Source organism: Scylla paramamosain, chromosome 6, assembly GCF_035594125.1.
Source record: "Scylla paramamosain isolate STU-SP2022 chromosome 6, ASM3559412v1, whole genome shotgun sequence".
Classification (NCBI taxonomy): Eukaryota; Metazoa; Arthropoda; class Malacostraca; order Decapoda; family Portunidae; genus Scylla; species Scylla paramamosain.
The window spans coordinates 22366997-22385470 of NC_087156.1; the positions used below are offsets into that span (position 1 = coordinate 22366997).

Consider the following 18474-nt stretch of genomic DNA (forward strand, 5'->3'; position numbering starts at 1 on the left):
TATTATTTTTTTACAGTTAGCAGCAGTCATACTTTCTCCAGAGCAGGGGTGCTAAGAATCACTGGGTTTGGACAGGCCACGTTTGGAATGTTGACCTTGGCATGTATAATAATAGAATTAGCAAAGGAAGATGACTTTCTAGTGGTTTTTAAACATTTAGAAAATGTCAAGTGAGATATCATAGATCCAATAAGGTTAAAAGAAATGGGAAAGAATTTTTAGAATTAAAGAGGGCTGGAACACAAGAAAAAACAGAACAGGTTTTTGGTCAGCAAAGGGCTACCAACAAAAAGAAAATTTTTATAGTTTTAGAGATTGGCAGGTTCAATAAGCAAACTAAACAACAAGTGTGAAATGAAAATAATTCATGTTTGTGCACCAACACAAGCCCCTGATGATGATGGTGGATGATGTAACAGTTTCATGAAGAGGTAGAAGCCATGAAAAGCCTGCACTGCTTGCCAGAATCTCTTGCTTTCTAACCTTCTTGAGCAACACTTTTACCATACACCATACCTACAACTCTAAATTTAGCCTATTTGTCACACTTTTTATACAGAACAACATTTGCATTCTCTCAGTCTGTCAGCATCTCACTGCTCATGAAGCATGCATCCAGTGATCTAACCAACCACTCAACAAGTTGCACCACCAGTCTTCAAACAAGTGACTGCACATTCATTTATACATACAACTTTTCCATGTTTCATTTTATGGACTTCCTCAAACATTTCTCCATTGTGTGATAAAGAATCATGTTGTTCTAACACTTTTGTTCCTTGTTCCATTTCTCCTGCAGCAATGTCAGATTCCCTATCCTCTGTATTCAGCATCCTTCTCAATCAACATCCTGCCATTTTATCCCATAAACTTTTCTTCCTTATACTACATTCACTTTTGCACCTGCTTCACCTACCTCCAAAGAATTTCTACCATCTACATCTCTTGTCCACATTTGCTTTTGAACTATGCACATCTCTTGTGGTTTGATTTCTCTTCCCTTTTTATATCTCTTATTACACCTCATCCTTTCTCTGCAGCCACAGGATAAATTCCATGTAAGGAATATTCATGAAAGTTGTTAATGGAAAGGATATAGGAAATAGGATATTGTTTACTTAAAAGCTTTAAACTGTATGATCAGTGAGCCTCCTATGAACCAGATTTTGCTGTATAGTTTATTCAACTGATTCACCACAATTTTTACTAGCAGTCTTGTATGGCACTGCCAACTATGGGCTAAGTAAAGTAATATATCTTCACAGGTAACAGTAAAAAGTTTGCCAAAGCTGCAGCTGCACGCCAAGCCCTGAGCAAGCTGTATGGCTTGATTGCCACACCACCATCTGCTGTTCTACACCACACGCCTATTTCCAACATGCCCAACATTCACATGCCCCAGACACTTGCCGACAAAATTGCAAAGTAAGTTTTGTTATTGGTGTTTGATTCATACTTTGTTACTTCAGCCAGCCTTGTTTTCTGTTAATTATCTACTGCATGGTGATTGAAAGTAAATTACCTTTTAGGTTGAAATATTGCTAAGAGCAGCTAACTTTTTCTCTAATTTAATGTTTGTGGTTAAATTTTGGTATTTGACCCAAATCGGTCTTAATCATCATGCTCCCCATGTTGAAAAGCACATTGTTGAATTAAAGATTGAAAGGAGCAAAAGAGAGAAAACATTTAAGTCCTCATTAAAGAGAAGATTGCTTGGTAGAATTTATTTTAATTAAATTTTTGTCAGTTTTATATTAAACCAAATCAGAAGTTTCCAAACTTTATGAATGATGTAATTAAATAAGATAATCTTTTGCAGATTAGTTTGTGAGAAGTTTGCTGAACTAACAGCTGGTAATCCAACCCTTGCCAAACGAAAAGTGCTTGCAGGTATTGTCATGACAAATGAAAATGACTTGGAAGACATGAAGGTCTGTACTGAATATTAGTTGTATTTTTAATGTTAAGGATGCAGTATATAAAACTAGAACATAGAGACTATACTGTTTGATTAAAGGGTTCTGCCAGCAAATGGATGCCACAATTAAACTAATTATTTTAGCATGTCTTCAGAATCACACAAATATCATACTTTATCATCAGAAATTTCTCCTAGTAAGTAGGGTGAAGTTTCAGGCTCAAGAAGATGCAACATTCAAAGACCACAAATTGTGGAAAATGGTGATAAAGTTGGTAGGATGTAGATGTGGCAGTTATTATGACCATGTGGTTGAGTAGTTTGTTGCATGGGTTTTTTTTTTTTTTTTATTTATTTATTTATTTATTTATTTATTTTTTTTTTTTTATGTAGGAAGGATACTGGCCAAGGGCAACAAAAATCTAATAAAAAAATGCCCACTGAGATGCCAGTCCCATAAGAGGGTCAAAGCAGTGGTCAAAAATTGGTGGATAAGTGTCTTGAAACCTCCCTCTTGAAGGAATTCAAGTCATAGGAAGGTGGAAATACAGAAGCAGGCAGGGAGTTCCAGAGTTTACCAGAGAAAGGGATGAATGATTGAGAATACTGGTTAACTCTTGCATTAGAGAGGTGGACAGAATAGGGGTGAGAGAAAGAAGAAAGTCTTGTGCAGCGAGGCCACAGAAGGAGGGGAGGCATGCAGTTAGCAAGATCAGAAGAACAGTTAGCATGAAAATAGCGGTAGAAGACAGCTAGATATGCAACATTGCAGCGGTGAGAGAGAGGCTGAAGACAGTCAGTTAGAGGAGAGGAGTTGATGAGACGAAAAGCTTTTGATTCCACCCTGTCTAGAAGAGCAGTATGAGTGGAACCCCCAGACATGTGAAGCATACGCCATACATGGACGGATAAGGCCCTTGTACAGAGTTAGCAGCTGGGGAGGTGAGAAAAACTGGCGGAGACGTCTCAGAACACCTAACTTCATAGAAGCTGTTTTAGCTAGAGATGAGATGTGAAGTTTCCAGTTCAGATTATAAGTAAAGGATAGACCGAGAATGTTCAGTGTAGAAGAGGGGAACAGTTGAATGTCATTGAAGAAGAGGGGATAGTTGTCTGGAAGGTTGTGTCGAGTTGATAGATGGAGGAATTGAGTTTTTGAGGCATTGAACAGTACCAAGTTTGCTCTGCCCCAATCAGAAATTTTAGAAAGATCAGAAGTCAGGCGTTCTGTGGCTTCCCTGCGTGATATGTTTACCTTACATATGTAGAAAAGCTGAGTGGATGGCATGCAGTTATTTAAAACTTGGCAAACATTGTAAAGCAGCTGGGTCTACTCTGGACCCAGTCCAGAGTAGACCAGGCTCTTCCATCAGTGTGGCATAGCTTGATTACATTCACATTTACTGATTTCACAGTTAGTACATTCACAAGTACTGTATTTCCCAGCATCAAAGACATTTTGCCCTCAATGACATACCCCAATCTTGACAATCAAAAAATTTTTGAAAATAAATGAAAGAGAAGGAGAGAATAATGCTGGAGTAACAATTAGAATAAAAACAAACAATCCTAAAATAATATTGCCTCAAAGTTGAGATGTTTGAGGAGAGTAAAAATACAGGCAACATTGATACACAAAATATAAAATACCACTGTCTGTTAGCTCATCTGCTGATGAGGGAATGAATTTTTGTGATTGTGTAAATATTTTTGTGATACTGTTATTTATTTGCTACTTTCACTAAATATATAGTAATTTATACACTTCATTGAGAAGTCATATACAGGAGTTCAGATTGCTGTCTAGCATAAATAATCTTGGTTTAGGATTACAATAGGCTGATGAAAATGTAACCTTCAGCCACCAAGATGAATGGTAGACTTTTGACACTTAATTTAGAGAAAAATTGTGTCTTCAGTGCTGAAAAATATGCTCTCTCTCTCTCTCTCTCTCTCTCTCTCTCTCTCTCTCTCTCTCTCTCTCTCTCTCTCTCTCTCTCTCTCTCTCTCTCTCTCTCTGTGTGTGTGTGTGTGTGTGTGTCAAAAATAGGAAATTGCTTTCACCATCTGGATGCTTTTCTTATTTCCCTTTAACATGTCTTTAAAATCATGAACTATAAAGTCATCATCGTCATCATAATGTTTGATCTCATTCATGCTAAGTGGCTTGTAAGAAAGTTGAAATGAAAGCAAGTTACACAAAAATTATAAAAGAAAGTTAAAAGTGCCTATTACAATGAAGAGTTAATGACACCTTACAGTTCACAACCTTGCCATTAACATGTTTGTAGCACCATTGACTCAAATTTGTCAATAGTGGTGGTGGTTTGGACAAGCATGTCATGTCACTGTTGTGATGATTATACGTGTTTTAAATTGATTATTCTTATTATGTAGATTTATTATGCTCTTTTCTTTTCCTTATTATATATTATCTTATGTATGTAGGAAAGGGTGAAATGTTTACTTAACAAATATGTATTTAAAAATTTAGCAGTGTAACTATTTTCTAACTTTTATTTCTTGACAGTGCTCATTCTAGTAGGACTAATGGATTTCTATATTGTACTGAGATTATATGATTGTCTTAATCCTAGTAGCCTTGGTAAATTAATTACTAATATAATTATCATTCAGGTTATCAGTGTGGCAACAGGAACAAAGTGCATCAATGGTGAACATCTGAGTCTTCAGGGACAGTGCATCAATGACTGTCATGCTGAGATCATGGCACGCAGGTGCCTCCTCCACTTCCTTTATAGTCAGCTGGAGAAACTGGTGCAGTGGAGAAAGAATGGCAAGTTTTTATTTGCATTTATGCACATACCAAGCTCTTTTCAGAAGTAGATGCACCATTCTCTCTCTCTCTCTCTCTCTCTCTCTCTCTCTCTCTCTCTCTCTCTCTCTCTCTCTCTCTCTCTCTCTCTCTCTCTCTCTCTCTCTCTCTCTCTCTCTCTCTCTCTCTCTCTCTCTCTCTCTCTCTATTGACTTTTGCTTTATCATTTTTTCATATGAACTTCAGGAAACATTTATAACTCAAATGTAATGCCCAATCACTATGTTTATTACTTTATTTGCATGTATAACTTACTCCTATGTGTTTATTTTCAGGAGGACACTTGAACACAATCTTTGAAGAGCTTGAAAATCAGAAAGGGTTTAGAATCCAGCCACAATACAAGTTCCACCTTTACATCAACACTGCCCCATGTGGTGATGCAAGAATTTTTGCTCCACATGAAGAGGAAGCTGACCGCACAGACAGGCATCCCAACAGGCAGAGTCGTGGGTTGTTGCGAACCAAAATAGAGTCAGGAGAAGGAACAATTCCAATTAAGGTAAGAACCTTAATTAAATTTCTATCTTAAGGCAGAGTTATTTTCAACTGATTCTGTTGATTATTTGTGGTTGTCTCCAGTTCTAAATTGTGCATGAGTTCAGTTAAATTACATAAGGTAAGAATTCTTTCTCTCTGTGTGATTAATAGCACAGAAATTTGAGACTGAATTCCACAATGAGCACCTCTCATCCCCATTTATGATTGAATTCCACATAGAAATGAGCACTTCTCATTCCATTTACTTGCAGTAGCTTATAAGCAATAGATGTGGATAGTATAGACATCACAGGTGTTTGGAGAGAGTGGTATCCATCTTTTGATATAATGCAGTGTGAAGACTTATACTGGCTCTCATCCTCCATCTTATCACTCCACATATTCTTTTCAGATTACTCATTTCTCCACACACTTGACTGTTGTCCCCTTTTCAACATCCAGGTCTTTGAGCCATACATCAGTGTTGGCAAGAAAATACTATTCCTTAACCCATTCACTGCTATTTTGGTGCATCATTCCTTAATCTAACCACTCTGGGGCATTTCCTTTTCACCAAACATTATACTGGCTTGAAATCACCAAATGTATTCCTTTTCATCCCCTTCTTCCTTGTATGTGCTTGTAAAGACTTCATACATTGCTTTAGGTGCTGTGAATTGTTGCATATCCATTCTTTTCATGACTTGTTAGTGATCCTGTAATACATCTATCTTTCACAGCGCTCTCTTATCTCTTCATTTATCTCATGATAGTAATCTAACACCATTCCCAGATACCTAAACTCACTCACCTCTTCTGTTTTTTCCTACTCCTTCATAATCATCTCACACCCACATACTACAAACATACTGTCCCTATAAGGTACCCTAAAGTTGTATACCTATTTTTTTCCTTTCAAAAAACAATCACCTCATTTTTTCCCAACATTCACCTTCAACATTCTCTACTTTAACATTCATCTCCTTCATGTAGCCAACCATAAGAATATTTGCCTATCACAGAGACATCACATATCTTTGTCACACATACACTTGGCTCCCCATGAAAACCTTAATCTCATCTTCCTACCATTAATCTGAAGAACATTCCATGAAATCCATTAAGCATAATTTTTATTTCCATTTATAAAACTTTTCTTAAATTCTGAAATCACTAAAATCTTTCCTACATCTCTAACAAACTAGTTTTGCTTTTGTGGACTCTGCAGCATGAAATTGTACCATTAATGCCAACATTTTATTAACCAGGAATGTCATATACAAAACCTGCAGTCCTTCCACACATGATTTTTGCTCTGTCACATTTACTTTCACCTTCCTTCTTTCATTTTGACTGCATTTTTCAGGCTGGAGCAGATAACATCCAGACCTGGGATGGAGTACTGCAAGGGGGAACGCCTTCGCACAATGTCCTGTTCAGACAAGATAGCCAAATGGAATGTCGTGGGTCTGCAGGGAGCACTCCTGTCACACTTCCTCGAACCTGTCTACCTTGAATCTATTGTTTTAGGTTCATTATTTAGTGCTATTCACATGTATAGGTGTGTGCTTTTAAATTTTTATGTATTTTCACTGGAAATTACTGATCATAATATGATCACACTCATTCCATGATTGGTGGTTTATTGATAAAGTGCTCAGTTTCTTTTCTTCATATTTGTGAGTCTTCACCATCATGTCAGCCAAGTATTTAGGAGATAGTTAATCTTCTCCCTAGTGTTTGTATGCAGCCAAAATTTTCAGGTTGTTTAGTCACTTTCCTGTTTTGTCTTTTTCTGATCTTTGTGATATTTAGGGTGCTCCAAGAGGGCAACCTGCTTTGTATGTATTCATAAAGGATCTTTTTAAGGATTTCTCTCCTATCCTTGTAAGTGCCCAGGGGCTAGGATGGTCTTAGGGAATGCAGGTATATTAGATGACATGTATAGAGTGTGTGTGTGTGTGTGTGTGTGTGTGTTTGTGTGCCATAAACAAGCTAACTTCCTTTGCGGAAGCATCAGTTTGATAGGTAGATAGTATTTTTGCATTTTCTGTGATTTTATATCTTTTCATTCATTTAGTTTGTCAAGACACTTAGTTTTTCTCTATTTTATATTCTTTATCTCATTTCTATTTTACATACATAAACTTTGAACAAAGTTTTCTTGTTGCAGAGCTGTTTCTGGAAGAATAGAACAGACTGTGCAAGGTCTACCATCTCCATTCAGATTAAATCAACCAAAGATGAACCAAGGAAGCTCAACAGAGTCTCGACAGCCCCAGAAGGCCCCCACTATATCTGTTAATTGGGACTGTGGTAAGTGATTTAAATAGAAATATATTTTATTTTATCTTGGTAAATATATATCTTGATCCTGAATTTAGGGATGATTTTATAATAGAAATATGATATTGAATAATGGATTTATTTTTATTTGTTTTAAACATCCAAATGCATGGAAGAGGCACAGGACACCTGCTGAAATTATAATTACTCCTAGTGAGGTCTGAAGCACTGGATCAGGGAGTGCTGTGAACTTATCATTAACTCTGAACATTTCCTTTTGTGTCTCACAACACAAAGGTATAGTCACAGCCTGCTCTCTAAAGATAACTCTCTTCCTTCACACAAAACTACATGCACCTGATTACACACACATCCTTCACTCAAATTCAAAATTAATATGGCAACTCCTGCACCAGCCTTGGAATCCCTATCTGGGGAGGGGAGCACAAATATCCCTAGGTCAGACTGCTCTTCTGGTATTGACCCTTAAGTGTCTTGACACCTCCCCCTCAACTTCTTTATTATCTTCTACAACATTCACAGTCTTAGATCTAATTTTCAATTTGTAGAACACCACCTCTCCTCTACTAAACCTCATCCTCTTTTCCTCACTGAAACACAGGTGTCTGAGGCAACTGACAGTAACCCCTTTTCAGTTCCCTTCCCTTTTCTGTCCTCATTTTCAATCCAAAGCTGGATGTTGCATCTATGTGCACATTGACTTAGCTTGCTCTCATGTCCACACTCTTGAATCTTCCAAGTTTCCCACAGTCTGGCTATGACTACAGAGTCACTCTGAAACTAAATTTATCTGTACTGTATGCCCCTCACCTAACTCCTCTGACTATAAGAAGTTCTTTGACTATTTAACTTCCAAAGTGGAGCACATTCTCTTCCCTTTTGCAGAGATCTCCATTCTTGGAGACTTCAGTGTTCACCACAAACTTTGGCTTACCTCTCCCTTCACTGATCATCTTGATGAACTAGCCTTTAAGTTTGCTATCTTTCATGACCTTGAGCAACTGGTGCAGCACCCTGCTCGTATTCCTGACCAACTGGAGATGTGCCCAACATTCTTGACCTTTTCCTAACCTCTAATCCTTCTGTTTATGATGTTACCGTATCTTCTCTGTTCACAGTCTCATATCTTTATCTTGTCCTATTGCTCCAATCCCTCCTCAGGATCCCCCAAAGTGGAGTGCCTCTGGTGTTTTGCCTCTACTAATTGGGGGGACCTGAGGAGGTATTATGCTGATTTTCCTTAGAATGACTACTGCTTCCATGCTAGGGACCTGTCTTTGTGTGTTGAGTGCATAACAGAGGTGATAGCATTGAGGCATACATTCCTCACTCTTTCTCTCAACCAAAACCTTCCAAACCTTGGTTTAACACAGGTTGTTCTCATGCTATACAAGATAAAGAGGTAGCCTATAAAAGGTACTTGAGCCTTCCATCACCTGAATCTCATGATTTTTTTATTTGTGCCTGGAATCATGCCAAGTTCATTCTCCAACTAACCAAAAACTCTTTCATTAATAGAAATTGTCAAAGTCTTTCAACATCTAACTCCCCTCATGACTTCTGGCACCTAGCCAGAAACATCTCCAGTAACTTTGTTTCTTTATCTTTCCCTCCTTTATTTCAACTTGATGGCACCACTGCCATATGATCTATTTCTAAAGCTAAACTCTTCACTCAAACCGTTGCTAAAAACTCTACCTTAGATGATTCAGGGCTTGTTCCTCCCTCTCCTCCACCTTCTGACTACTTCATGCTATCTGTTAAAATTGTTCTCAATGATATTTTCCATACCCTCACTGACCTATATCCTCAGAAGGCTTATGGACCTGATGGGGTCCCTCCTGTTTTCTCCAAAATTGTGCCACTGTGTTTGCACCTTGCCTAGTCAAACTCTTTCAACTCTGTCTATCAACATTTATTTTTCCTTCTTCCACATCTACTTTTCCTTGCTAGAAGTTTGCCTATATTCAGCCTGTTCTTAAAATGGGTGACTGTTTTAATCACTCAGACTACCATCCTACTGCTTTAATTTCCTGCCTATCTAAAGTTTTTTAATCTGTTCAACTGGAAGATTCTTAAACATCTATCACTTCATAGCCTTCTATCTGATCACCAGTATGTGTTCTATCAAGGCTGCTCTGCTGGTGATCTTCTGGCCTTCATTTCTGAGTCTTGGTTATTCTCTTTAAGAGATTTTGGTGAAACTTTTGCTGTTGCCGTAGACATATCAAAAGCATTTGATAGAGTCTGGCACAAAGCTTTGATTTCCAAACTACCCTCCCACAGCTTCTGTCCTCTCTGTAACTTCATCTCAACTTTCCTTTCTGACTGTTCTATTGCTGCTATGGTAGATGGTCACTGTTCTCCTAAATCTATTAACAGTGTTTTCTAAATTTCTTAACAGTGGTGTTCTTTTGGGTTCTTTCCTGTCACTCACTCCTTTCCTATTATTCATCAGATCTAAGCTAAACTTCTTGTCCTATCCACTCCTATGCTGATGATACCACCCTGCACTTTTCCATGTCTTCATAGATGTCCAACCCTTCAGGAAGTAAACAGTTCATGCAGGAAAGCCACAGAATGCCTGACTTTGGATCTCTCTAAAATTTCTGATTGGGGCTGAGCAAACTTAGTATTGTTTAATGCCTTGGAAACTCAGTTCCTCCATATATCAACTTGACACAACTTTTCAGACAATTATCCCCCTTTCAATGACACTCAACTGTCCCCCTCTTCTACGCTGAACATCCTCAGTCTGTTCTTTACTTGTAATCTAAACTGGAAACTTCACATCTCATCTCAAACTAAAACAGCTTCTATGAAGTTAGGAGGCATTCTGAGTCATCTCCACCAGTTTTTCTCACCCCATCAGCTGCTAACAACCCTTTGCTGGGGTCTTATCTGTCCATGTATGGAGTATGCTCCACATGTATGGGGGGGAGGGGTTCCACTTATACCGGTGTTTTAGACAGGGTGGAATCAAAAGCTTTTTGTCTTATCAACACCTCTCCTCTAACTGACTGTCTTTAACCTCTTTCTCATCACTGCATTGTTGCAACTCTTGCTATCATCTGCCAGTATTTTCATGTGAACTGCTCTTCTAATGTAGCTAACTGCATGCCTCCCTTCCTCCTGCAGCCTTGCTGGACAAAATTTTCTTCTTTCTCTCTCAACGTTGTTCTGTCCACCTCTAATGTAAGAGTTAACCAATATTCTCAATCATTTATCCATTTCTCCAGTAAACTCTGGAACTCCCTGCCTGTTTCTGCATTTCCACCTTCCTATGACTTGAACTCATTCAAGGGGTAGGTTTCAAGACACTTAGCCTATAATTTTTTAACTACCGATTTTGACTCTGGGGACCAACACACCTGTTTTTTTTTTTTTTTTTTTTTATGTAGTTTTGTTGACCTTGGCCATATATATATATATATATATATATATATATATATATATATATATATATATATATATATATATATATATATATATATATATATATATATATATATATATATATATATATATATATATATATATATATATATATATATATATATATCACGCAGGGAAGCCACAGAACGCCTGACTTCTGATCTTTCTAAAATTTCTGATTGGGGCAGAGCAAACTTGGTATTGTTCAATGCCTCAAAAACTCAATTCCTCCATCTATCAACTCGACACAATCTTCCAGACAACTATCCCCTCTTCTTCAATGACACTCAACTGTCCCCCTCTTCTACACTGAACATCCTCGGTCTGTCCTTTACTTATAATCTGAACTGGAAACTTCACATCTCATCTCTAGCTAAAACGGCTTCTATGAAGTTAGGTGTTCTGAGACGTCTCCGCCAGTTTTTCTCACCCCCCAGCTGCTAACTCTGTACAAGGGCCTTATCCGTCCATGTATGGAGTATGCTTCACATGTCTGGGGGGTTCCACTCATACTGCTGTTCTAGACAGGGTGGAATCAAAAGCTTTTCGTCTCATCAACTCCTCTCCTCTAACTGACTGTCTTCAGCCTCTCTCTCACCGCCGCAATGTTGCATCTCTTGCTGTCTTCTACCGCTATTTTCATGCTAACTGCTCTTCTGATCTTGCTAACTGCATGCCTCCCCTCCTTCCGCGGCCTCGCTGCACAAGACTTTCTTCTTTCTCTCACTCCTATTCTGTCCACCTCTCTAACGCAAGAGTTAACCAGTATTCTCAATCATTCATCCCTTTCTCTGGTAAACTCTGGAACTCCTTGCCTGCTTCTGTATTTCCACCTTCCTATGACTTGAATTCCTTCAAGAGGGAGGTTTCAAGACACTTATCCACCAATTTTTGACCACTGCTTTGACCCTTTTAGGGACTGGCATTTCAGTGGGCATTTTTTTTATTAGATTTTTGTTGCCCTTGGCCAGTATCCTTCCTACATAAAAAAAAAAAAAAAAAAAAAAAATATATATATATATATATATATATATGCAAATTTTTCAATTTAAATTATCACCTTTGCTTCATACCCAATTTAAAAGACCCACTTAGCCCTATAAATGTACTCCCAGGAGTAAGAGAGATTTGTCATATATTCAAGAATGTATTTTATAGCTAATCTGTCATAGGTCATCATAATTATGACATTTTACCCTTGATAACACATATAGCTGTGGTAGGAAGGACAGGGCTTTGCACACACTTTGGCAGAGTTGGAAGAATATTGCTGCTGTATTTCCTTCATTTTGTGAAAGATAGCTTAAAGGGATAGAGTAAAAGTACTGGGAATCCCCTCTGCATTTCTGTTACTGTGATCAGGCAATGCCTTTGCTCAGCTATAATCTTTAAAGTGAGACAACATAGTCTATAGGATACAGAATAGGTCATTGATATTACTGTTATTGTTGTTATTATTTTTCTGATGTTCTCTTATCTCTGTTTCTGTGTTCAGGTATTAAATACTAGCATTGGCATAATAATGCAGCTGTGAGCTCACTGACCATTCCCCTTTGTGTCTCACAACACAAGGGGAAGACAACTCTCTTCCTGCACACAAAACTACATGCACCTAATTACAAACACACCCTTCTCTGAAAATTCTAAATTGCTTTTGATTTTGTGTGGGGACTGGTACCGTGGTCTCTTTTTTGTATTTATTGATTAATTTATTTATATATTTATTTATTTTTATTTTATTTATTTATTTATTTAATTATTTATTTTATTTATTTATTTTTTTTTGCTGGTCCCCTTCCTACATTTTTTTTTTTTTTTTCTAATTTAAATGGATTCTGTTATAGGAATGTGTTAGCAATTGTCCTGCACCTTTGGGTCACCATATGAACAATTTCATTGTTTTTTCTTTGTACATGACACTATTCAAAAAAGACAAAGACCCAATTATCTGTGTTTGATATAGCTTTTGTCTCAAGAAATTATATTACAAAAAAAAATATTTAAATGAGAACATGTTTGTTGTAATTTAATTTACAAATGGAAATTATGCCTCATTTTGCTTACTGCTTTAATACGTCTTTTCAGAGGGAGATAGTTTAGAAGTTCTCAATGCCATGACTGGTCGTCAGGAAGGAGAAAACTACTCGAGACTGTGTAAAAGGAAGTTGTTGACGAGATTCTGTGAACTGTTAGATCATCTTCCAACTGTAACAGAAGTGGATGCTGGAGCTGTCAAGTGTCTTTCATATGGTGAAATTAAGGCATTGGCTGCAGACTATCAAGTAAGTGCTGTATAAATGTTATTCTCTCTCCTCTCCTCTCCTCTCCTCTCCTCTCCTCTCCTCTCCTCTCCTCTCCTCTCCTCTCCTCTCCTCTCCTCTCCTCTCCTCTCCTCTCCTCTCCTCTCCTCTCCTCTCTCTCTCTCTCTCTCTCTCTCTCTCTCTCTCTCTCTCTCTCTCTCTCTCTCTCTCTCTCTCTCCCTCCAAAATGTTGATTCAGTGACCTTGTAGATTCAGCCCGGAGTTAAAAAAAATTTCCTTATCATTACTGTTGGATTTTGTTTTGAAAGACTTGTCAGCATTTCTCATGTGATGGCAACTTTATAAACTTGTGTTTGATCATATATAACTTTTTTTTTTTTACACTTTTGAAACATGGTTTGTAACATTAAGCCTTAATGTTACAAACAGTTATTTATTTCCACCCTTGAAACTGATTAGTAGGCAGCTAATACTGACTGACCACAAGCTTGGACAGTATTATCAATGAAAATCAGTCCTGTTCCTTATAGAGGTCAAAATGTTATTAAAATTTATGCTAAGGGAATGCTTGTGAGGGTGTAATTGTCACAACGAGTGTGTGTCTGCAACTGCCTTACTCTGCTTATAAGTGTCTAGTGTAAGATAAGTTAATAAATTTTGTAATGGGAATTAACAGGAAGATGTTGCTCAGTTTACAATATTTTCAGTTTACAAATATATTCTTAAACTTCATTGTGTATTTGGAAAGACTGTAAATACTGTTTGTGCTGATATTGACATGTTATTTGATAAATTATTTTAACTCTAAATGGATTAAAAGAAAATGTTTCTTTCAGACAAGTAAGAGGGCAGTTGAAACAGCCTTTGCTCGTGCTGGCCTAGGACAGTGGATTAGCAAACCAATGGAAGAGGATAGTTTCTATATGTAAGTTGTGCTGTTTCAAGAATATTCCTCCCCCTTCTTTATGTGGCAGCAGCTGTGCCATTTGTAGGAAGATTTAATGCTACATTGTTTCCTGGCAGATCAGTATTTGATTAATTTTGAAACAATTGTTATACTCTGCTCTCTTGTTTACAGTTCTCAGCTGACATTTGCATATTACTCAGTGTTGAGGTAGTAGTAGGTATATCTTACACTAACTGTCCAGTATTTTTCCTCCAGATTTTTAATTAAGAATTTTGTTGTTACAGATGATACTAAGACACCCAAGTCTACTTTTCATTTTCACTTGGAGGTGCTGAATGATGCTCCATCTGAATAAGGTACATAGGTTTCAGTGTTCCTTTTCTTTGTAGTTGTCACTGTATGTGACTTCAGAATTTGAACAGCTGTGTTGTGTTAATGTGTGATAAGTTCTTGTTTTGATTTATCAACTGCATATTAAACAGAGGTTGTCAGTCTTCATTTATATAAAAATGGTAATATTTTTTTAATGATAAATAGTACAGTATTTGCTGTGAACAGGATATAGTTATTATTACAAGTAAGGATAATTTACCTGTAAGTTAAATCTTGTTTGTACCTTCTTGTGGCTTTCAGTTTCATTGAAACATGAAATTTGGTGTAGTATTTATCTTCTTTAATTCTTTAATCTTTACCTTTGATTTTAGAAGTTAATATGTTTTCCTTAAATATTTACAAAACTAAACAACCACATGATAGAGTTCACAATGAATAAATCAAATTATGGTGAAGATTCGAGTGCAAATCACATAGTACATAAAATGTTCTGTTGAACAGACTTGTTTGAATTACTCCGGTAAAATGATAGGGTGTAGATCTGAGATTTTAAGATGTATTCAAGATGTCTCAAAGATTTAAGAATTACCATGGAATTCAAAACTCAAATGATTTAAGAATTACCATGGAATTAAAATATAATACTTTCATGGTTCATGAATACAGTGCATTTAAAATTATAAAATCATTAGTTTTATTTTTGTTAACTTAGGAGTTGTAAATGTATTTTTTTCCATGTTATGCATACACAGTCCAGTAAAACAGTACAACCTAAATCCCTCTCCACAAATTCCTACTATTACAAAACAAACATGTTATTCATGGCAAGGCACACAATTTTGTTGGATCAAAGATTTAATCAGTTCTCTCAAGACTTGATTTTACTCTTAGAAGATGCTGTGCAGAATCTCATTTCACTGAGTTCTTCATTGCAAAATGAAAAAATAATTGTACTGTCATATGTTTCTGACTTTAAAATTATATATTTTATCTTGATCACTGTGCATGCCTACACAGCCTATAATTCTAGTCAGGATCAAAATCATGGTTTACCCACTAAGCTCTTCAAAAAAATCTAGGCTAAATTAAATGTCTTACCTAAACATAAACCAGTACTGTTTGCAAGTCAGGAATAAAATCAGCATTTTTAAGCATGAAAACTGCCAGTTCATCTGAACCCTTTCCATCCTAATAAGATTTGTTCAAAAAGTAGTAAGACAGCATATATTTGAGGAAGAGGCAAGTAAAGTGCATGGTAATAGAATGTTCAGATTGCTTTGAAGGTTTATTGTTAAAGAAAAGATGCTGTTGAGAATTTACTTGTTCACTGATATTAGGTATTCTTTCAAATATAAACCTCAGAGACATCAGTGTACAATGACAATGCAAGGTTAAGGTTAATGCTTGAAGCAGGATTAGCAACCAGTGTGAGAATTGTATTGTATAATAGCAAACTGAAAAGTACCTGAGAGATTTAGCATGGCTTTCTCTCTCTCTCTCTCTCTCTCTCTCTCTCTCTCTCTCTCTCTCTCTCTCTCTCTCTCTCTCTCTCTCTCTCTCTCTCTCTCTCTCTCTCTCTCTCTCTCTCTCTCTCTCTCTCTCTCTCTCTCTCTCTCTCTCCCCCCATCAAGTGCATAAAATGTATTATGCTTTATTGGTTGAATGAAAGGAAAGAATAATTTTGTAAAAAAAATGTTAAGTTATAAGATAGTTGAGATGGGTATTGGAAGGAATTTGTCTGTTAGTTAAGCTAGAAGATTAGATGCAGAGAGAGTTCATGATGTTGAGGAATATAAGGAATGTGTACCATGTATAAGCATAGCTGTATCATCTTATAGGTTTATTCTTTCATGGATATTTGCTGTGAGATTGGCGGTGGAGCATGCCTACAATCCTAAAACTTGGCATCTTTCTTCTACTTTTTATCGTTTTTTTTTTTTTTTTTTTTTTTTTTTTTTTTTTTTTTTTTTTTTTAGTTTATACTGAAATTAGTTGTGAGTGATCATTCTCTGTTGAGTAGAGGCGTGTGCATGATATTCAGTGTCTTACTGTTGGGATTGTTGAGGCAACTGTCACTAATTAAGGGACTAGCTTGTGGATATCCCCAAACAGTGAATGTTGGTTCATGAAAGTTGATTTCACTCATTAGGTTGTGAATATGTATGCAATGCAATTATACTTTGCCTCAAAATATAAGAAAAATTGACAATTATTTCGTATATCAGAAACAACCAAGTTGGATTACTGTGTGGCAGAATTAGACAATGTGGTGTAGTCCACATGGATTGGAAAGTTTTACTTGTGCTATATTGCAAGGCCAATCAAAATCTGCTTTAGTGAAAAAAAAATTTTTGATTAATGAAATTTCTAGCCTCTAAATGCAACTGTGTTCTGTCTCTTCTTAAAGGTTTATACTTTTCAAAGCAGCACATGTGTGGCTTTTAAAGATGCTAATCTCTTAGAAGGCATACATTATTTTTTTACTAGTCACTATTTTCTTCAACCATCCCTTTCAAGGAAGAAGATTCTCTCTCTCTCTCTCTCTCTCTCTCTCTCTCTCTCTCTCTCTCTCTCTCTCTCTCTCTCTCTCTCTCTCTCTCTCTCTCTCTCTCTCTCTCTCTCTCTCTCTCTCTCTCTCTCTCTCTCTCTCTCTCTCTCTCTCTCTCTCTCTCAAAATGGGTAATTATCAGTTGAAAGTAAAACAAAAAAAGTTCAGTCTAATATATCATGGAATTAGTAAATCTAATTTGGAGGAAGCATTACTTGTCAGTTGGTGGAGATAGTGAAACCCAATATCTTGAAATGGTTTAGGAACTTCAGGTGAATGATGAGAATGAGATGACTAGAAGCACTTGCAAGAGAATGATTCTTGGGTGTGGAAGACAGGCAGAGATTCTCCTAAGATTCAAAGAATGCATATTAGAGGACAGAGAGAGAGTTGAAGAGATAGCTATTGTTTTTCCCTTTAGAGAGTTTGAAGAATAGAGTGTCAATGAATGTATGGTGTTAAGCACAAAGTAGTGACTTACTGCATGTTATGCATTCCTTTCCTCATTGATACTCCAGCACCTCTGTGCTGCAGCATGGTGGTGTGCCAAAATACACCTGTCTCCTCTTTAAATCAGTAAGGGTAATATGATAAGAAGATGTATTGTAAAAATGTAAAAAAGAAATGCAAAACTGTATTAAAAAGAAATAAGCAAAAAATATGCAATCCAAAAGACTTTTTTTACAAGTAGTCCCTGTCTGCATATAGGAGATAGTATCATAATAGTGAAAACTAAAACAACAGTATCATAAATTGAATCAGCAAGAGCAGTCTGACACTGCAGCAAAAATGAAGAAAATAGGATATATTTCCTGTTCTTTATATGTCATCAAGAATGGTGATGGCAAATGGTAAACAGTAGGGATGGAAATTTATTGAAAGGCAAATATTTAGACATGATACTGTAATTGGCAAGCTCCCTGACTTCTGTGGATAGCATGTAATCAGGTTTTGTTACGAATACTTAATTTTTTTGCCAGGTCATGGTGCTTCATCTGCTCTTCTTGTTTTACTTGGCTGTTCCATATCTGTACTGTCATTTCTTTGTTTTTTCCTGGAGACATCAGAACACCCTCTGGATGCTTCTTGTGTAAGCAGCTACTTCTGCTGCTCCTTAATTTGCTATGGTATTGGTGCTTCTCTCAAATGCTGAGTTTTCTTTGAAATTAATGTATAACAAAAACATTTCCATGAACATAGCTAGTTAATGATAGGAAAGTATAGAGACAAATGATCACCAACAGGTGTCCAGCCAGCTGTCAGTAAATGTTATATGAATGGAGGAAATGGATATGAAAGTATGGAAGATGAATGGAACATAGGAGAGTTGTCATAATTATGAATGGAAACAATTATGAATGATAAGTAAAACATTGTTATTTTGAACTAAAATCTTGATGCAACTTTCCTTATTTGGTATAAGGAGGATGAATGCTCAAAGACCATCAC

The 18474-nt window shown here is 36.7% G+C and overlaps 2 protein-coding genes across 2 annotated transcripts in view; both read left to right on the forward strand.

The window, feature by feature from the left end:
* LOC135101419 (double-stranded RNA-specific editase 1-like) overlaps positions 1 to 14166 on the forward strand; it is a 28550-nt gene extending 14384 nt beyond the window's left edge. Inside the window, 9 exon segments of the mRNA XM_064005356.1 lie at positions 1266 to 1425; positions 1820 to 1931; positions 4556 to 4715; positions 5030 to 5256; positions 6601 to 6642; positions 6644 to 6795; positions 7408 to 7550; positions 13062 to 13258; positions 14074 to 14166. Of these exon segments, the coding sequence (XP_063861426.1) occupies positions 1266 to 1425; positions 1820 to 1931; positions 4556 to 4715; positions 5030 to 5256; positions 6601 to 6642; positions 6644 to 6795; positions 7408 to 7550; positions 13062 to 13258; positions 14074 to 14166 (1286 nt within the window).
* A 313-nt stretch (positions 14167 to 14479) lies between these two features.
* Positions 14480 to 18474, forward strand: part of LOC135101417 (uncharacterized) — a 34616-nt gene continuing 30621 nt past the window's right edge. The window contains exon 1 of the mRNA XM_064005355.1: positions 14480 to 14500. The gene's annotated coding sequence lies outside the window, so the exon portion shown is untranslated. The remainder of the gene's footprint in view (positions 14501 to 18474) is intronic.